Source organism: Salvelinus sp. IW2-2015, linkage group LG4q.1:29 (assembly GCF_002910315.2).
Source record: "Salvelinus sp. IW2-2015 linkage group LG4q.1:29, ASM291031v2, whole genome shotgun sequence".
Taxonomy (NCBI): Eukaryota; Metazoa; Chordata; class Actinopteri; order Salmoniformes; family Salmonidae; genus Salvelinus; species Salvelinus sp. IW2-2015.
The window spans coordinates 873,979-896,433 of NC_036842.1; the positions used below are offsets into that span (position 1 = coordinate 873,979).

Sequence of the window (22,455 nt, forward strand, 5' to 3'; positions counted from 1 at the left end):
TTTATTATTTTTGCCTGAAACTAAGAAGTTATTCACTAAACATTCTTCTCTCCAGATACACAAGGTGACATCACTTTAAGACTTCTGCCAGTGGTCCTCCCAACACCAGTCTACAAGGTAGGCAGGAAGACATTTCCGACTCAGCTTCAGTGAGTCCAGAAAGTCCTTCATTGACTTACTTCATTGTAAGTTGTTACGCATAACTGCATTGGGTAGATTTCCATTCAATTTGCGACAGATTTCAATGCAAATATTTTTAAATCAGCATAAAACATGAGCATTTTCCCACCGTAAATATTTCCAGCGAACAGACTTTTTGTGGATAAAAGGCTGTGCGTGATGACATAGTGTACATATAAATAACTTCTGCCACACAATTCCCAAGTTAAATGGGTTTCCATTGCATTTTCAACTCTGCTAATGGTTTTGTCACAAACTGTTGCGTTATATAGCAAATGTGCCCACTCTGGTCTTGGCACATGCGCTCTAGCCAACAGCTAGAGCACATGGGGGTAGAAAATCTACATTATAAAACTATTATGGATAAGAGCGATATTACAGTTGAATTTGGAAGTTTACATACACTTAGGTTGGAGTCATTAAAACTTGTTTTTCAACCGCTCCACAATTCCAGTGGGTCAGAAGTTTACATACACGAAGTTGACTGTGCCTTTAAACAGCTTGGAAAATTCCAGAAAATTATGTCATGGCTTTAGAAGCTTCAGATGGGCTAATTGACATCATTTGAGTCAATTGGAGGTGTACCTGGGGATGTATTTCAAGGCCTATCTTCAAACTCAGTGCCTCTTTGCTTGACATCATGGGAAAATCAAAAGAAATCAGCTAAGACCTCCTTAGGAGTGTAACAGTATAGCTTCCGTCCCTTTCCTCGCCACTACCTGGGACCCTCTGCACACATAGATAACAGCCACCCTCAAAGCATCGTTACCCATCGCTCCATAAAAACCGCGGCCCTTGCAGAGCAAGGGGAACAACTACTTCAAGGTCTCAGAACATGTGACGTCACCGATTGAAGCGCTATTATCGCGCACCCCGCTAACTAGCTAGCCATTTCACATCGGTTACAGGAGCAATTTCCAAACACCTGAAGGTACCACGTTCATCTATACAAACAGTAGTACGCAAGTATAAACACCATGGCACCACTCAGCCATCATACCGCTCATGAAGGAGATGCGTCCTGTCTCCTAGAGATGCGTACGTTGGTGCAAAAAGTGCAAATCAATTCCAGAACAACAGCAAAGGACCTTGTGAAGATGCTGGAAGAAACAGGTACAAAAGTATCTATATCCACAGTAAAACGAGTCCTATATCGACATAACCTGAAAGGCCACTCAGCAAGGAAGAATCCACTGCTCCAAAACCGCCACAAAAAAGCCAGACTACGGTTTGCAACTGCACATGGGGACAAAGATCGTACTTTTTGGAGAAATGTCCTTTGGTCTGATGAAACAAAAATAGAACTGTTTTGTCGCAAATGGGTCTTCCAAATGGACAATGACCCCAAGCATACTTCCAAAGTTGTGGAAAAATGGCGTAAGTACAACAAAGTCAAGGTATTGGAGTGGCCATCACAAAGTCCTGACCTCAATCCTATAGAAAATGTGTGGGCAGAACTGAAAAAGCATGTGCGAGCAAGGAGGCCTACAAACCTGACTCAGTTACACCAGCTCTGTCAGGAGGAATGGGCCAAAATTCACCCAACTTATTGTGGGACGCTTGTGGAAGGCTACCCAAAACATTTGACCCAAGTTAAACAATTTAAAGGCAATGCTACCAAATACTAATTGAGTGTACGTAAACTTCTGACCCACTGGGAATGTGATGAAAGAAATAAAAGCTGAAAGAAATAATTTTCTCTACTATTATTCTGACATTTCACATTCTTAAAATAAAGTGGTGATCCTAACTGACCTAAGACAGGGACTTTTTACTAGGATTAAATGTCAAGAATTGTGAAAAACTGAGTTTAAATGTATTTAGCTAAGGTGTATGTAAACTTCAGACTGTATTTGCATTTGTCAAATGGCAGCCAAGCATCGATCATCATGTCACCAGAATAAGGCCCTCAATATTTATTAGAAGAAGCATCACTTTGCACATTCAGCATACAGTGAAGTTCATCATCATTTATTTAATAATCTCAAAGTATGATGACAAGCGCCCGGCAATTACAATCGCCCGGCTGAACCATTTCAGTTTGCTGTCTTTTGAGCGTGAACCGACATACATTAGATTATGATGAAATCAGCACCATATTCAACTCAGACTCTCCGTCTGCGCCTTGTGATGTAGGTCACGCCTTATGATATGTCTACTAAAGGTAAGGTACCATTTTATAGTACTACTACCCGCCGTGGTATAAATTGTAATATCAAATATAGGCTTGTTTGCCCATCGAGAGTAAAGTGCATCTGAAGATGAGTTTTATGTTGTTGGCAACTGGTATAAAGTTATTCTTATTTTAATATGCTGGGATATTTAATTATTTGTATATGTAACGAGGTTCTTCCAAGTACTATGCACTAGTATAAAACGGTTGTATTACGAAATAATATACGGTGCACGTCGCAATTTCTTTTTCTTCCATTAATGAGTATAAAAAATGCCTATCAAAATTTTTCTAGGCCCCAAAAAATTCTGCCTAGGCCCCTGGACCAGAACCCATTCTGGGGACTGCACACAGGTGTTTACAGTCATTAATGGACTGGCATTGGAGCAAGGTACACTGTTTGTGGCACTGGGTGTGTGCTTCAAGTCCTATTATGTGTTTGACATTACTTTCCCACTGTTCCCCAGCATGGGAATTCCTACAGACCATGGTGTATCAGCTGCCAGGAACAGAATCTCCTGCAGTAAGACTGTTGTGAGCATGTCTTTTTTTACACTGAACAATAGTGTTTAAGTGTCCACTCTTGTATGTAGTGTGAGAAGTGACAGGAGGAAGCACATCCCTCCAGCTAATGTGTTCCTGTGAATGAATAGATCAATGGATGGATGAGCCATGAGTATCTCATTCCAGTGCTAATATGCTCTTAAGGAACTATTTATAGTTCTGTTATATTTACTTTTAGTGAATTTTTTTTATGCATTTGTGCCTATTTTTTGCCTACGGTACGGTATGTGGCTTGTTTGCCTGTAGTTCAACTACTGGTGCCTTCTGGTACACTTTCATTCTATCACAACAATTTATTTTAAATACAAATGTTACATTTTGGGGACTGTGAAGTGCTTTATGAATGAACGTAAAGTAATGAGTCATTAGTCCATGTCCTTAGTAGAGTGTAGAGGTCGACTGATTATGATTTTTCAACGCCGATACCGATTATTGAAGGACCAAAAAAAGCCCATACCGATTAATCGGCCGATTTTTATATATATATATATATATATATATATATATATATATATATATATATATACATTTGTAATGAAGACAATTACAACAATACTGAATGAACACTTTTTTTTTAACTTAATATAATACATTAATAAAATCAATTTAGTCTCAAATAAATAATGAAACATGTTCAATTTGGTTTAAATAATGCAAAAACAGTGTTAGAGAAGAAAGTAAAAGTGCAGTATGTGCCATGTAAAAAAGCTAACGTTAAGTTCCTTGCTCAGAACATGAGAACATATGAAAGCTGGTGGTTCCTTTTAACATGAGTCTTCAATATTCCCAGTTAAGAGGTTTTAGGTTGTGGTTATTATAGGAATTATAGGACTATTTCTCTCTATACCATTTGTATTTCATATACCTTTGACTATTGGATGTTCTTATAGGCACTTTAGTATTGCCAGCCTAATCTCGGGAGTTGATAGGCTTGAAGTCATAAACCGCGCAATGCTTGAAGCACAGCGATGAGCTGCTGGCAAACGCAGGAAAGTTTGAATGAATGCTTACGAGCTTGTTGCTGCCTACCACCGCTCAGTCAGACTGCTCTATCAAATCATAGACTTAATTAGGATATAATAAACACACTGAAATACAAGCCTTAGGTCATTAATATGGTCAAATCTGGAAACTATAATTTCGAAAACAAAACGTTTATTCTTTCAGTGAAATACGGAACCGTTCTGTATTTTATCGAACGGGCGGCAACCCTAAGTCTAAATATTGCTGATACATTGCACAACCTTCAATGTTATGTCATAATTATGTAAAATTCTGGCAAATTACTTACGGTCTTTGTTAGGAAGAAATGGTCTTCACACAGTTCACAACGAGCCAGGCGGCCCAAACTGCTGCATATACCCTGACTCTGTTTGCACAGAACGCAAGAGAAGTGACACAATTTCCCTAGTTAAAATAAATTAATTTTAGCAGGCAATATTAACTAAATATGCAGGTTTAAAAAGTTTTACTTGTGTATTGATTTTAAGAAAGGCATTGATGTTTATGGTTAGGTACACATTGGTGTTAAATCATCACCCGTTTGGCGAAGTAGGCTGTGATTCGATGATAAATTAACAGGCACCCCATCGATTATATGCAACGCAGGACAAGCTAGATAAACTAGTAATATCATCAACAATGTGTAGTTAACTAGTGATTATTTTAAGATTGATTGTTTTTTATAAGATAAGTTTAATGCTAGCTAGCAATTTTCCTTGGCCTCTTGCTGCACTCGTGTAACAGGTGGTCAGCCTGCCACGCAGTCTCCTCGTGGAGTGCAATGTAATCGGCCATAATCGGCGTCCAAACATTGCGATTACCGATTGTTATGAAAACTTTAAATCGGTCCTAATTAATCGGCCATTCCGATTAATCGGTCGACCTTTAGTTGAGTGACCTTCAAATGTAATATTTTACACTTGATCTGTGTAACAATGTTTTAACTCGACCCAAATGAAGATTTATTGTATGGCAAAACAGCATGGTGTGTAGTGTCACCTAAGATAACCTAAGATAGCTGATGTGTCAGTTGATGTGAATGTCTATTAGATCTGGCACTGATAAACATATTTAGACAATAGGGCTTTGTTTCAATGTGCTATTTAAAAAAATTAAATTGTATATTCTCTGTGATGTATGTTCTAAAATGCAGGCAATAGAAATTAATTGTTTGAAATTCAACATTGTATCTTGATTGTGTGTGTGTAAGAAACAGCGGTGGTGGGATGTTAGAGAAGGCAAAATATACAAGCAAAATTGAAATTAGGATTAGATTGAGAGAAAAAAATTACCCAGCTGCTGGGTCAATCCCCTAACCCAATGTGCTGGGTTTATGTCACTACCCAACACGCTGTGTGGTTTTAACCCAGCAATATAGTCTAATTTACCCAACAGTTGAGTCAAGCGCTCAACCCAAGGCGCTGGGTTAGAAGCAAAACCCAAATCCACCGAATGCTTTGTTTTGTCCAGTACTGACCCAGCGCTGGGTTGTCAAAATTACCCAAATTTGGTTATTTTTAACCCAGCATTTTTTAGAGTAACAATAATTCATTTTGGGGAAATAATATTGCCATATTAGGCATAACTAAATTTCTACCTTTTAAGATGCCAAAATATGCATTGTTTTCAGTATCCTAATTTTGTTTTGTTTTCTGATTTGTTTTAGTGCATGCATTCAACAAGCTATGGAGGAAGGACTTCCACAGGGCCACAGTCTCCAAAGTTCACTCAAAAAGACAATAGTTCCGAACTGGGTTTGATTTAGTTTTTGTTGTTTTAATTATTATTATTTTTTTTTATTATCTTTTAAACTTCCATTGGTTAATTTATTGCTCAGTTATCACTTGGTTCATGTAAATAATTATTTTGTTATCCCTTTAAACATCCTAAGGTCAATGTCCCCATAGTGTTCACATTTCTCTCATGTAAATGTTGTCGCTGCATAAAAAGATGAAACATTTTAATGAGGAAATATCCCGTCTTTGCTATTTTCTTCACTAGCATGCTGATTATTTTAAGTTGCATTGGATTTATTTTATCTGTTAAAACTTTTTACTTTGGATGAATAGCGTGTCCAGAGTGAACTGCCTCCTACTCTGTCCCAGATGCTAATATATGCATATTATTATTACTATTGGATAGAAAACACTCTGAAGTTTCTAAAACTGTTTGAATTATGTCTGTGTAACAGAACTCATATAGCAGGCGAAAACCTAAGAAAAATCCAACCAGGAAGTGGGATATCTGAGGTTGGTCTATTTTCAACTCATCGCCTATTGAATTCCCAGAGGGATATGGCTCTGTTTGCACTTCCTACGGCACTTCCTACGGCTTCCACTAGATGTCAACAGTCAGCTTCTACTGTGATGTGGAGCCGGATGAGAGGGGAATGAGTCAGAGGGGAATGGTCTGGCAGAGAGCCAGGTCCTGGTCATGCGCATTCCACATGATATCGACTTGCGTTCCATTACTTTTATAGACACAAAGGAATTCTCCGGTTGGAACGTTATTGAATATGATAACAACATCCTAAAGATTGATTCTATACTTAGTTTGAAATGTTTCTACGACCTGTAATATAACTTTTTGAAGTTTTCGTCCGACGTTCGCCTGGACCTGCAGGAGCGTTTTGATATGTGTACTAAACGTGCTAACAAAAGTAGCTACTTGGACATAAATAATGGACATTATCGAACAAAACAACAATTTATTGTGGAACTAGGATTCCTGGAAGTGCATTCTGATGAAGATCATCAAAGGTAAGTGATAAATTTTATCTCTATTTCTGCTTTTTGTGACTCGTATCTTTGGCTGGCGGTGTGTTTTTTGGACTTGGCGGTGATCTAACATAATCACATGTTGTGTTTTCGCTGTAAAGCATTTTTTAAATCGGACACGATGGGTAGATTAACAAGATGTTTATCTTTCATTTGCTGTATTGGACTTGTTAATGTGTGAAAGTTAAATATAAAAAAAATATAAAAAATGAATTTCCCACGCTGCCTTTTCAGCGGAATGTTGTCGAGGGGTTCCGCTAGCGGAACGTGTGTCCTAGAAAGGATAAGACATTGAATACATGTTGTTTAGTATATTTAGTATGTTTAGTTTTTTTCTCTGTGAAGTAAGTTCATTTAATGTTGTGATTTGGTTTATGTATATACTTTTCAATGTTTAACACACAGTAACCAAAACCCTAATATAATTTCAATATTCATACTGCGTTTCCCAGAGTTGTTTGCCAGAAGTTCACAAGTTGCAAATTGTCCAAAGGTTTTCCACAAATGTTTGCCAGAAACCAGTTTTTCGGTAAGGGAAATATTACCACTACCTTTTTAAAACCATGTCTATTAGGTATGTAACAATTCACATATGAATCGGTCCCGATTCAAATGTTTAAGATACGACTGACTGCATCGGTACACAGATCCCAAACCGAACCAAATGTAGCATGCATCGGTCAGAAAATCGAATCAAACGTTAAGCATCGCGGAGTCACAAAAATGTTTTGCTCTTATCTTTTTTTTTACAGCCAATGCGTCCTCTCCTTCAGTGTCGAACTAAGCATGTAACGTTAACTGTGTTGACAGTCATTGATCAACAAGTAATTTTGCATGCCGAACAACCCTAGGCAATATCAGTAGCCTAGTCAAACTGTGCACTGTGCCCAGCTTCGCACGATGACCAACGCGAGGTAGGCGGCCTGTTCCTGATCTTGCACATCTGCGTGGCACCCATGTTTTGCATTAGATTAGGTTCTATTAGTTAAGTGACAAGCAAGGTAATTGTTATCTATGCACTGTTGAAAATGCTGTTTTATCAGAATAAAAGTAAGTTACCGGAGGCGCAACTCTCATTCAGCTATAGGCTACCTGCTGAACGGAGTTTACAATAGGTTTTATTCAGATTGTTCAGGTTCACCATCAGCGATAGTTTTGGTAAACTCTTAGAAAAAATTGTGCTATCTAGAACTTGAAAGGGTTCTTTGACTGTCCTCATAGGAGAACCCTTTAAAGAACCATTTTTAGTTCCAGGTAGGTTGGTTCTACCTGGGACCAAAAAGGTTTCTCCTATGGGGACAGCCGAAGAACCCTTCTGGAACCATTTTTTATGGTTCACATTCTTGGGTTTGCGCTTATCAACTGCCCTCTTCAACTCAGCCCACAGGTTTTCTATTGGGTTGAGGTCCGGCGACTGAGATGGCCGAACATTGATTTTGTTGGATCTTGAGGTATGTTTTGGGTCATTGTCTTGTTGGAAAGTCCACCTATGGCCAAGTCCCAGCCTTTTGGCAGAGGCAACCAGATTGTCAGCCAAAATTGCCTGATACTTGGTGGAATTCATTATGCCATCAATCTTAACCAGTGCCCCTGGACCTCTGGAATTAAAACAGCCCCAAAACATTACTGATCCACCACCATATTTCACCGTGGGTATATGGTACCTCTCCTTGTATGCATCTCTGTTTCGACGCCAAACATGCCAATGCTGTATCTGACCAAAATGTTAAATTTTGAGTCTGCGCTTGAGTCTGTGTCTTGGGGTCAGAAAGGGCTTTCTTCTGGCAACCCTTCCAAAGAGCCTGGTGTCTGATGGTGCTTTTTGAAACCTGGTGACCCCAAGACGCCACCAAGGCCTGCAATTCTTTCTCAGTGATTATTGGGGATTTTGTAACTTCTCTCACCATCCTCCCTATCCTGGAGGGATTTGCATTTGCATCCTCTCCCCGTGAGGTTAACTGTTCCATATCTTTTGATTTTTTTAAATAATTGCCCTGACAGTGCTCAGTGGTATATTCAATCGTTTGTGGATCTTCTTGTAGCCATTACCAGATTGATGAAGGTCTATGCCCATCTGTCTCGTTTGAACTGCCAGTTATTTTGTTTTCTTCATGGTGTTGGATGACAAAGGGACATTGCATGCGTGTTACCATGTTTTTATACCCTAGTGAAACAGAAAGTGATATAATGGCTCAATATAGTTCCTTAACACTTAGATAAACTTAAATAAGTGCAATTGAATTCCTGATTGAATGTTGGTAGATGTTATTTACAATAATCTTTAAGGGTGCCATTAATTGTGAAACCTTGATTTGGAGGACATTGATTTTTTAATTAAATCAATAAATTATTTTGGTGGGTTCCATTGAAACATGAATAAAGTACAGTATTTCTCACATGTTAGTATTTTGAGTTTCTCTCTATAGTATTGTTGGTGCATTGCACATCAGAGGTGCCAGTAATTTTGGAGCCCACTGTACAGTACCCAACCCTACACATGTATTTATGCATGAATAGTTTAAAATGTGTATATTGTATTGGGAAATTCCACAAATTCACTTTTAAAAAGGCACACCTGTTAATTGAAATGAATTCCAGGTGACTACCTCATGAAGCTGGTTGAGAAAATGCTGAGAATGTGCAAAGGGTGGCTACTTTGAAGAATCTCAAATATAAAATATATGTTGATTTGTTTAACACTTTTTCGGTTACTACATGATTCCATATGTGTTATTTCATAGTTTTGATGTCTTCACTATTATTCTACAATGTAGAAAATAGTAAAAATAAAGAAAATCCTGGAAAGAGTAAGTGTGCCAAACTTTTGACTGGTACAGTACTTTTGTAATATATATATATATATACAGTGGGGAGAACAAGTATTTGATACACTGCCGAATTTTGCAGGTTTTCCTACTTACAAAGCATGTAGAGGTCTGTCATTTTTATCATAGGTACACTTCAACTGTGAGAGACGGAATCTAAAACAAAAATCCAGAAAATCACATTGTATGATTTTTTAAGTAATTAATTTGCATTTTATTGCATGACATAAGTATTTGATCACCTACCAACCAGTAAGATTTCCGGCTCTCACAGACCTGTTAGTTTCTTTTAAGAAGCCCTCCTGTTCTCCACTCATTACCTGTATTAACTGCACCTGTTTGAACTCGTTACCTGTATAAAAGACACCTGTCCACACACTCAATCAAACAGACTCCAACCTCTCCACAATGGCCAAGACCAGAGAGCTGTGTAAGGACATCAGGGATAAATTGTAGACCTGTACAAGGCTGGGATGGGCTACAGGACAATAGCCAAGCAGCTTGGTGAGAAGGCAACAACTGTTGGCACAATTATTAGAAAATGGAAGAAGTTCAAGATGACGGTCAATCACCCTCGGTCTGGGGCTCCATGCAAGATCTCACCTCGTGGGGCATCAATGATCATGAGGATTGTGAGGGATCAGCCCAGAACTACACGGCAGGACCTGGTCAATGACCTGAAGAGAGCTGGGACCACAGTCTCAAAGAAAACCATTAGTAACATGGTTAACATGATTAAAATCCTGCAGCGCACGCAAGGTCCCCCTGCTCAAGCCAGCGCATGTCCAGGCCCGTCTGAAGTTTGCCAATGACCATCTGGATGATCCAGGGAGGAATGGGAGAGGGTATGTGGTCGATGAGACAAAAATAGAGCTTTTTGCTCTAAACTCCACTCGCCGTGTTTGGAGGATAGAAGGATGAGTACAACCCCAAGAACACCATCCCAACCGTGAAGCATGGAGGTGGAAACATCATTCTTTGGGGATGCTTTTCTGCAAAGGGGACAGGACGACTGCACCGTATTGAGGGGAGGATGGACGGGGCCATGTATCGCGAGATCTTGACCAACAACCTCCTTCCCTCAGTAAGAGCATTGAAGATGGGTCGTGGCTGGGTCTTCCAGCATGACAACGACCCGAAACACACAGCCAGGGCAACTAAGGAGTGGCTCCGTAAGAAGCATCTCAAGGTCCTGGAGTGGCCTAGCCAGTCTCCAGACCTGAACCCAATATAAAAATCTTTGGAGGGAGCTGAAAGTCCGTATTGCCCACGACAGCCCGAAACCTGAAGGACCTTCAGAAGGTCTGTATGGAGGAGTGGGCCAAAAATCCCTGCTGCAGTGTGTGCAAACCTGGTCAAGAACTACAGGAAACGTATGATCTCTGTAATTGCAAACTAAGGTTTCTGTACCAAATATTCAGTTCTGCTTTTCTGATGTATCAAATACTTATGTCATGCAATAAAATGCAAATTAATTACTTAAAAATCATACAATGTGATTTTCTGGATTTTTGTTTTAGATTCCTTCTCTCACAGTTGAAGTGTACCTATGATAAAATTACAGACCTCTACATGCTTTGTAAGTAGGAAAACCTGCAAAATTGTCAGTGTATCAAATACTTGTTCTCCCCACTGTATATACAGTTGAAGTCAGAAGTTTTCAATATTGTGTGTCGGCCAGGAGAACACACACACAAGACCAACATCGTGCTGTTAAGACACTGATGCCCTTTGCAACCACGTACCTATGTGAGAGTGGATTCTCGGCCCTCACTAGCATGAAAACTAAATACAGGCACAGACCTTGTTAAAAATTATTTAAAACTGATACTCTCTCCAATACAACCCAACATTGCAGAGTTATGTGCATCCTTTCAAGCACTCCCTTCACATTAACCTGTGGTGAGTTACTCACAATTTTCAATGAACAAATAAGGTTTTATATGCAAGATGGTTAAATAAAGAGCAAAATTATTGATTATTATTATTTGTGCCCTGGTCCTGTAAGAGCTCTTTGTCACTTCCCACACACATTTATGTTTAATAAATGTGTGTGGCAGACTTACAATGATGGCAAAAAACAACATTTGCTGACCCTGTTGCTAGAGGGGGTACGCAGCTGGAGGTTGAATGTTTGAAGGGTACGGGACTATAAAAAGTTTGGGAACCACTGCCTTAAACGATCAATCGAGTAGGGTAGGAGCAAACATCCTAAACATATATTGTTTCTCCCCTGTGTGTACAGAGTTCCCACATACCACTAATTGATTCCCTGATGATGGCACACACAGTGGAGATGATCAGCATAGAGCGGGTGGTAGGCTGCGTCAAACGCTTCTCCACCTTCAGTGCCTCCAAGGAGCTGCCCTTTGACCTGGAGGACGCCATGGTCTTCTGGATCAACAAGGTGAGCCGTGCGTGCGTCAGGGTGAAAATGTGTCACCGGACATTTGACTGGCAACATTTTAATTTATCGGACATTTAAGAAATTTAACGGACCCATATGCATTGGGTGCGTAACCTGATTAGGGAGTCCACCCACGGTGCTCAGAATGACAGAAATTACATTTAGAATATGGTCATTCATATTAACAGAACATGCAAGTCGAGGATGCAACGATGTGCGGTCCTTCTTACTGAATTCTGATAACTACTTTTTTACTTTTCCTCAGCCAACACGACAAGTGACGAACGGCAAAATCGCTAGCCTATGTCATTCTACTATAGTAGAAAAGTTTAAGCTACCTATTCTATTGGTCAGCTTGTCCAGAAATAAATAGCCTATTCCAAACAGATCCCAAATTCATATAACCAGTAGGCCTACAGTAGTTTACATATTCTTATTTATTTATTTTTACTTTGAAAAACAATGAGTCTGATGCAAAAGATCAGAATATTTATAAACCTATTTCTTCAAATTGTAAGCGCATTAATGTGCTAAAGGCAGTAGGCTGCGTGCAAATGTTTGTTCCAAAATGCAATTAGCAGGAAAACACTGTTGTCAAAAGGACACTGCACACGAGAGCGGTTTCATGTGACCGAGATGAAAATATCTGTCAGAAATTTAGAACGAGAGGAGATCTAATGGGCTACTTTGAAGCATGGTAAGACATGCCTCGTGTATTAAAACGTTCAACGTTAAAGCTTTCAAACAATTAAGTATATTTCTACGTTTTCTAAATGCATACTGCCTCCAGCTCATTGGAAAAGGGAAAGGGAGATACCTAGTCAATTGTACAACTGAATGCATTTAACCCAGAGAGGTGCGGGGGGCTGCCATAATTGACATCCACGTCTTCGGTGCACGGGGAACGTTGGGTTAACCGCCTTTCTCAGGGGCAGAACGACTGCAGTGGTGTGTGACGCGCTGATGAAGCCTGCCTTCCGTTGCCAGTTGATGCCACTTTCAAAACAACTGGGAACTCGTAAATCTCTGATTTCAGTGCGTTGAAGTCAACTGGTCAGCCAACTCGGAATTCTAACTCTTTCTAGAGCTCCGACCTGAACATTACTGATGTCATGATTTGACCTCATATTTTTCAGTTCCCAGTTGTCTTGAAAGCACCACAAGATGCTGCAGCAGCAGATGTTGTGCTGTCTTGACAGATTTTCACCTCAAAGGCTCTGTATCTGAATGCTTGTACGCGTGTGATAAATAAGATGCATAACCAATATACTGTACACGCGGCAATTTAATTCCACTAAATTAAGAAAATTAACCGCTAAGCATGACCAGTCAAATGTATTTACATCGACTTGCATTTCCAACAATGAATAGGCTAAAAAGCATTATTATGCAACAGGAATTTCTTCTCCCAGACAGTTGGCTAGCGGCAATTTTATTTTTCAGGTTTTCTATTATTTAATCGGACAAAAGCCTGCTATTGTGTGTGTGTGTGTGAGTGTGAGAGAGCGGGACAATGTGTGTAGTGTACTGACCCTTGTCTGTCCCCCAGGTGAATATGAAGATGAAGGAGATCACAGAGAAAGAGACCATAATCAAGCAGCATCTGCTAGAGTCCCCCAGCCACCAAAAGGTATCTTCGCGTTTTCCCCTCGCTGTCTCGCACGCTCACTCTCGCTGTCTTTCTCACTCTCGCTGTCTTTCTCTCGCTGTCTCACACGCTCACTCTCGCTGTCTTTCTCTCTCTCGCTGTCTCTCTCGCTATCGCTCTCACTCTCGCTAGCCATCTCTCGCATTCTTTCAATTCAAAGGGCTATTTTGGCACTATCTGCATTGCTTTCATTTTTTCTCATGATTTCTTTCATTTTCACTCACTCTCACTTTCTCTCTCTTCAATTTCTTATTTCCATCCCTCAGTGTTCACCTACCATTGCTAAGGCGCGGACGGGCTTCAGCCATCTTTAACTTTGCCACAATGCTACTACTACCGTTAGGCTACAGGAGCATGCTCATTGCTAAAATGGCCCACCTGTCTCATAATACACTACATGACTGAATGTATATGTACACCTGCTCATCGATCATCTAATTCCAAAATCAGAGGCATTAATATGGAGTTGGTCCCACCTTTGCTGCTATAACAGCCTCTACCCTTCTGGGAAGGCTTTCCACTAGATGTTGGAACATTGTGGCGGGGACTTCCTTCCATTCAGCAGCAAGAGCATTAGTGAGGTCGGGCACTGATGTTGGGCAATTAGGCCTGGCTCGTAGTCGGCGGTCCAATTCATCCCAAATGTGTTCGATGGGGATGAGGTCAGGGCTCTGTGCAGGCAGGTCAAGTTCTTCCACACCAATCTCAACAAACCATTTCTGTATGGACCTCGCTTTGTGCACAGGGGCATTGTCATACTGAAACAGGAAAGGGCCTTCCCCAAACTGTTGCCACAAAGTTGGAAGCACAGAATCGTCTAGAATGTCATTGTATGCTGTAGCATTAATATTTCCCTTCACTGGAAGGGGTGTCCACACACTTTTGTAAATATAGTGTATGAGCCATGTAGGCTATAGCCTTTGGTGAAAGAGCCAGCCCTAATAATACTACCTTTTGCCAACTTGACTTTGTCTCGGGCCTAACAACACCCGTGCCAATATATCCTCCAAACACCGGCTTCGAGGGCATTATCACTTAAATGGAGAATATTTGTGACAAAAATAAGGGGTTAAATATGTGTATTTAATACGTATTTGTGTGCGACTGGGGACCGCATGAGTCCATAATCATCTCTCTGTGTCTCTGTCCAGCCTGATCTCATGCATGCACTGGCTTATTGGAACCAGTGGCGTTGTCTCGCGTGGTAACGTACACCCCATTAGCCCGGCCCGTTCACCGCCTCTAACCTGCTACACTGCTATCCCCTGTATACAACCTCCATTCACCACTGCCTCTTGTCTCTCGGGCTGGGAAATATATCAAATGAATAGTATGTTTTAGTTCCAAATGTTTTATGTTCCAAATGCCATTAATGCAAGTATCAATGTTTTTATATTTTGTAGTTCATATGAGCGTTTGTCTTTATGGACTCGTCTCATTCGCTCCTTCTGCGCTGTGTGCACCTTTCCACTCGCACACAGGTACCAAGCCCCTACCACTTACAACTACAAAGATGAAGACCACGTCTTCCTCTCTGACAAGAAGCAGTTTCAACTCGCTATTTGCACTTGAGGTTTGGGCCAACAGAATCGGTCATATGGACACCGGTTGTTTAGAACCGCAGACCCTACTCAAATGGGAGTATCAATGAAAATGATTCTACTGCTCACAGCATTTCAGCCACAGACTTATGTGCTTGCTGTCTCATCTGTGTTTTATACATGTGCAAGGATGTTGTTCAAACATTTGGAGACTGACGGATGCATTTATAACACTTGAACTGTTCTACCTTGTTTAGCAAGCAAATGGATTCAAGTTGGCTAGACTTGAAATGTAAAGATGAGCTGGCTACTCACTAGCATGTGGGCTTGTGCTTGAGAGATTGTTTATGAGACCTGTGTTGGTTTTTTATAATGCCTGATGCCAGAAGTTAGTAATTATTAGTGGATATGCATTGTGCATGGTTCTGGTAAAAACAATTTTTTACATAAAGGGCATTTTCATAGAGAGACTTGAAAGCAGATCAGTGATTATTGAAAAAAAGCAGGTTAAACTATTATTTTGATTAAATACAGTAACATTTTTAGTGGTTCTTATGATTGTGGAACACCTATTTTTCTATTACATTTTTTATTCAACATTTATTTTGACAGAGAAGACATATTGAGACCTAGGTGTCTTTTCCAAATGTGCCCTGTATAATACAATCTAAAATACACATTAAACACAATAGATACTGTTTATATATCACACCCCTTCACTTTTCCAAATGTGCCCTGTATAATACAATCTAAAATACACAAACACAATAGATACTGTTTATATATCACACCCCTTCACTTTTCCAAATGTGCCCTGTATAATACAATCTAAAATACACATTAAACACAATCTTTCCCTCGATCCTGACTAGTCTCCCAGTCCCTGCCGCTGAAAAACATCCCCACAACATGATGTTGCCACCACCATGCTTCTCTTTAGGGATGGTATTGGCCAGGTGATGAGTGGTGCCTAGTTTCCTCCAGACATGACACTTGGCATTTAGGCCAAAGTTTTCAATCTTGGTTTCATCAGACCAGAGAATCTTGTTTCTCATGGTCTGAGAGTCCTTTAGTTACCTTTTAGCAAACTTCAAGCGGGCTGTCGTGCCTTTTACTGAGGAGTGGCTTCCGTCTGGCCATTCTACCATAAAGGCCAGATGGGTAGAGTGCTGCAGAGTTGGTTGTCCTTCTGGAAGGTTCTCCTATCTCCACAGAGGAACTCTAGAGCTCTGTCAGAGTGACCATCAGGTTCTCGGTCACCTCCCTGACCAAGGCCCTTCTCCCCCGATTGCTCAGAGTTGATTTTGAAGGATCTCTAGGGTTGGGCAGTGTAGGCTTAGTCACCTGCTGGGTTAGGTTTAGATCAAACACATGTTTTTTTAGATTGTCACCCAGGATAATAACTTCGAATTGTAGTCAAGGGAAATGGATATCAATAAAGTTATTTTTAATTGGAATGGCCACTCCACCACCTCTACCCTGTCTTATCAGCTCCTGAACAGATGATAACCCTGAATATTAATATCAGAGCTCAGAATGTCCCGAGAGATCCAAGATTCAGTCAATACCAGAATATCCGGATTTGTCTGCATAACCCAGATCTTGATGTAATCCAGTTTAGGAAGTAAGCTCCTAATGTTCAGATGCATTAACCCAAGTCCTTTACGAATTTTAAAGTCACAATTTTAAATTCCAACTCAAACAAGCTAGGTTCAATAGGCGGTTGCAGGCCCTGTCTGATGGTTGATATAGTTGTAATGACTATAAGATTGCATAGAACTGCACCATTTGGTCTATCCCTAATAGTAATAGAGGAAGGAACAATTTTGGAATTGCTTTTCCAAGGTTAACACCATAGGGCCTGAGGCTGCAGCCAAAGTCATTACGAGGAACTCTCAGAGTAACCAATGATGGAATGTTAGAAATGGACTTACATGAGCTTTGATTGCTATCATGCAACAGCCCAAGCCCTCTACGTGATTTGAAAACCAAGGGGGTGTTCAAGTTTATGGAATTCACATTTGAACTTGAGTCCACTGTGGTCTGCTCACACAGTGCTTTATCTTTTGAGCTAACAATAGCAGATCTAAGAGTGGAGTTCAAATGAATGGGTTAAAGATTACAACTGACAACACCCCTAGTAGTATAGACAAGAGTACGATGATAATGCTTAGAAAGGATGGGAGGTACTATCTGAGTGGGGCTTGGTCTGTCTTCGAGTCAATGTCTTAATGCAGTCTTGAAATATGAAGAGAGGGTCCAGGCTCCTGCGATGGGAGGTTGGGGTAGGATGGGAAGGGCAGGTGTGAGGGGAGAGGTGACTTCACTCGGGAGATCAGCCCTTGGCCAGTCAGAGTGGCAATATTGTGGTGAGGCAGTGGCACAACGACCAGGCTGAGGAGTAGAAAAGGAAAAGGTCTTAGAGGGGGACCTATCCAGGATACACTGCAATGTCTCAATTTGCTTCTGGACGTCCAGCTCAGATATATATTCCTCAGTAAGCTGACAGTTTCCACATTGGAAATTTGGCTGGCCAATATTATCCAGAGAACTGTGCGAAATAAGTGCAGCTCCTACATGGGATGAAACATTCACCATAGTCTCTGAACGGGGTTGCTGCCAATCTGGAAAAAGTCACTTTCCCCGTGTGGCAGAAAGTGGTAGACTCATTTTGGAACAATTCTGTTTAAATCCACGCAAATAAAATAGGTTGTCGAGGAATCAGCTGAAAGTCAATCAATCCACACAGTGAGATAGTTAGATTGAATCACACAGTTTGTAGGATCACCTCTATTATAGGCAGCAAGCCAAAACCCAACCACAAACTAGTGTTGGGTTTGAGATTGAAATATACTTATTCATGTCATTGACTACTTTACATATCTAATGAATGTATATGTTGGGGTAAATGGAAAGTAGATAAGAACTAGGTGTATGGAAAGATACTGAGTGAGGAAGGGGGAGTGCAGAAAGTTTACATTTGGTCAAAACATGGTATTGTTCAATCTCGTGGCTCCTAAAGAGGGAGGCAAAGGTCTACGGTCTGGTTTCAGTCACTGATAAGGTGGGACAGTCGTGGATAAGGGAAGAGCGAGGAATTCGGCCCGAGGTCAGGTCAGATGACGTGAGAAGGAACAGTCCTATCCCACACACATATAGGTTCTAGCATGAGGCAGGGCCATGACTGCACCAGTGAGAGGAACCAATTAAGTTCATGACTAGCAACAGAGGTATTGGCTGTCTATATGTGTAAGGAGTTGACTCCGCCTAGTAGGAGGGTATAAATATATGTGCCTGTGTAAACATGTCTTTGTCTTTGCAGCTGTTTGACCCAGTGGGTGAATAAACTTGGTTTGAGCTTTTTCTAATTTTTACTCTGTTTGTTCAGAACCTAACACTAGAAACCAGCCAGCACTAGGACCCACAATAAACACAACCAAGGCGCCAAACTGGCCAACATAACAACAGCAAAGAGAGAGTGGTGACTTAGTGCGATTAAATGCTGGGGCCGATCAAAACAGCAACGCAATGGAGGCCGTGTTACCAGTATGATAGCCAGGAGAGAAGCACCTTGGAGGGGATGTAGTTTCCAGTACAGGCCGGTGGAAAGTCAGGAGGGTGGCAAGCGCTACAACTAAAAGCTTTTCAGCTATTTAGTTTAGGAGTAATTTTACAAGCCCTGAATGTATTAGATTATTCCTGACTGTTTGAAATGCAGTGTATTGACCTTTTAATTTAGCAACAAAGCTTATGTAGAGAAAACAAAACAAGAGAATTGAGATATACAGTTGAAGTCGGAAGTTTACATACATCTTAACCAAATACATTTAAACTCAGTTTTTCACAATTCCTGACATTTAATCCTAGTAAAAATGTCCTGTTTTAGGTCAGTTAGGATCACCACTTTATTTTAAGAATGTGAAATGTCAGAATAATAGTAGAGAGAATGATTTCTTTCAGCTTTTATTTCTTTCATCACATTCCCAATGGGTCAGAAGTTTACATACACTCAATTAGTATTTGGTAGCAATGCCTTTAAATTGCTTAACTTGGGTCAAACAGTTCAGGTAGCCTTCCACAAGCTTCCCACAATAAGTTGGGTGAATTTTGGCCCATTCCTCCTGACAGAGCTGGTGTAACTGAGTCCGGTTTGTAGGCCTCCTTGCTCGCACACGCTTTTTCAGTTCTGCCCACAAATTTTCTATGGGATTGAGGTCAGGGCTTTGTGATGGTCACTCCAATACCTTTACTTTGTTGTCCTTAAGCCATTTTGCCACAACTTTGGAAGTATGCTTCCATTTGCGACCAAGCTTTAACTTCCTGACTGATGTCTTGAGATGTTGCTTCAATATATCCACAGAATCTTCCTACCTTATGATGCCATCTATTTTGTGAAGTGCACCAGTCCCTCCTGCAGCAAAGCACCCCCACAACATGATGCTGCCACCCCCGTGCTTCACGGTTTGGATGGTGTTCTTCGGCTTGCAAGCTTCCCCATTTTTCCTCCAAACTTAACGGTGGGCATTATGGCCAAACAGTTCTATTTTTGTTTCATCAGACCAGAGGACTTTTTTCCAAAAAGTACAATCTTTGTCCCCATGTGCAGTTGCAAAACGTAGTCTGGCTTTTTTTATGGCGGTTTTGGAGTAGTGGATTCTTACTTGCTGAGCGGCCTTTCAGGTTATGTCGATATAGAACTCGTTCTACTGTGGATATAGATACGTTTGTACCTGTTTCCTCCAGCATCTTCACAAGGTCCTTTGCTGTTGTTTTGGGATTGATTTGCACTTTTCGCACCAAAGTACGTTCATCTATTGGAGACAGAACGCATCTCCTTCATGAACGGTATGACGGCTGCGTAGTCCCATGGTGTTTATACTTGCGTACTATTGTTTGTACAGATGAACGGGGTACCTTCAGGCATTTGGAAATTGCTCCCAAGGATGAAAGAGACTTGTGGACGTCTACAATTATTTTTCTGAGGTCTTGGCTGATTTATTTTGATTTTCCCATGATGTCAAGCAAAGAGGCACTGAGTTTGAAGGTAGGCCTTGAAATGTATACATTCAATTGACTCAAATGATGTCAATTAGCCTATCAGAAGCTTCTAAAGCCATGACACAATTTTCTGGAATTTTCCAAGGTGTTTAAAGGCACAGTCAACTTCGTGTATGGTAACTTCAGACCCACTGGAATTGTGATACAGTGAATTAATCTATCTGTAAAGAATTTTTTGAAAAATTACTTGTGTCAAGCACAAAGTACATGTCCTAACCGACTTGCCAAAACTATAGTTTGTTAACAAGAAATTTTTAGAGTGGTTGAACAACGAGTTTTAATGACTCCAATCTAAGTGTATGTAAACATTCCGACTTCAACTGTACATTGTGATTGGACCATAAATGTGAAAAAAATCTAGATATGATTTGTAGGCCATACTGGTCTCTTATCTCTACTCTTGTAGAAGAGCTTATTGTAAGGGTTGGTGTTATCTGTGTAGCTTACATAATGAATGTGATAGCTACTGACTCTGTCACTGATTCCTGGCTGTTGGTGTGGTGGTAGTTGTGTTGTTCTTGCTGTGCTCTTCTTGGCATGCAACTTCTGCTGATGACTTAACAAATAAACAAAGCAGAGCTCCTCAAATGACCTGTTAAGTCCGTGCAGAGAGGAGGATCGTGAACTCAACTGTCTCCGACCCAGGATAAACTCAAGAGAGCTAAACAGAGCTATTTAAATCCGCTGTGTCACTGGCAGGAGCAGGCTGCCAAGAAGACACCCACTACAGTGGATTGTGTGTGTGTGTGTGTGTGTGTGTGCGTGCGTGCATCTGTGTGTGAGAAGGACTGTTCATCCCACACAGGCTGACCCAGTCCTTGCCCCTGTCTGATCTCTGACCCATTTCTGTGTGTGTAGGTGCGATACCGTAGAGATCACCTCTCTGGCCGGCAGCTCCAGCACTTCCCCATGCTGGATGACCTCATGAAGGACATGTGTGATGGCGCCGCTCTGCTGTCAGTGGTGCACTTCTACTGCCCCGAATTTATGAGGCTAGAGGGTAGGTTGTCTTCTAACTGCCTTGAACTCATGAGTTCAGAGGTGTCAAGCATATCGGATCGGGCCTGCGAGCCGATTCAATGCTGGTGGTTTGAGTAAAAAAAGTATAACTCCATCTACATTTAAATTACTACAACCGAATAGGAACTGTGTAGAGATGATAATAGACCTACATGTATAAAGTCTCTTCACTTGAATCATCAAAGCGTCAAGCATTGAACATTTAAAAAAAGGATGGTTAGAGGACAATTTTGTGCAAATGTTGACAGCAAGGAAGAATTGCCTATTTTCAGTGCGGCCCTCTGGACCTCGGTGAAGACCGAATGCGTCCGGCGGGGAAAAATTAGTTACACACCCCTGGGCTAGAGGGTACCCAGAGGAGGACGGAAAATGGGTGTCCTCCGGCTACACCATGGTGCTACCTCAAAGAGTGCTGTTGAGGCTACTGTAGACCATTGCAAAACAGTGTCTCAGCGAATAACTTTTTTAACTTCTCACTCTATTCTAAATGTGCACCATTCTGGTTTTAGATCTGGACATAGCATTTTTTCAGCCACTATGCTTGTTTAATGTGATGTGGTAAATTGCCTAGATCATAAAACAAACATTTTGCTGCCCTATTTTATAGACCTTTCCAATGCATTTGACATCGTTGACCATTCCCTACTCATTCAAAAACCAACATCGCTATCGGCACGGTGTCTAGTTTAACGCCGATGTTAAAAACCGATGTCAAAGCTACCCTGCATACCTATATAACGTAGGTACATGACGTAATGAAGCCATGTAAAATGTTGCTTTACACGTGCAACACAGCATTCCTAACCTAGCCCACACAATGTCTGCTGTGTGGATCGAGCAGTCAACAAGTCGAGCAGTCATTTGAAAGAGTAAGAACATTTCAGCGAGACAACTCAAAGGCGAAATCCATTAAAGCCAAGATAATGGAATTCATTGCCCTTGACAATCAAGCGTTCTCTGTCGTGGGACTGGTCGAGCACTGGTACTCACTACCAAGTGAGCTATTTTTAAGATGTTGCCCTACCGGAGTTGCACAGTAATACATGTGTATTGCTATTAGCAATACTGCTATTAGCAAAAACTGCTATTAGCTTCACGACATACATACTATGGAACGCCGTTTGGGTCTTTGCATGTCATAAAAGATACAGTAGCACTGTCAAAGCTGTACAAAAAAAGTCTGCAAACAAGCAAACACCGGCCACGAACGATGTGTTTACAATACCGCGTTGGTAATAAAGCAACTTCTGGCGTGGCTAA

The 22,455-nt window shown here is 40.9% G+C and overlaps 1 protein-coding gene across 1 annotated transcript in view; it reads left to right on the forward strand.

Moving 5' to 3' along the window:
• The window catches only part of LOC111961214 (calmodulin-regulated spectrin-associated protein 1-B-like), a 117,247-nt gene that overhangs the window by 36,976 nt on the left and 57,816 nt on the right, over positions 1-22,455 (forward strand). The window contains 3 exon segments of the mRNA XM_023983297.2: positions 11,767-11,928; positions 13,478-13,558; positions 21,034-21,175. Of these exon segments, the coding sequence (XP_023839065.2) occupies positions 11,767-11,928; positions 13,478-13,558; positions 21,034-21,175 (385 nt within the window).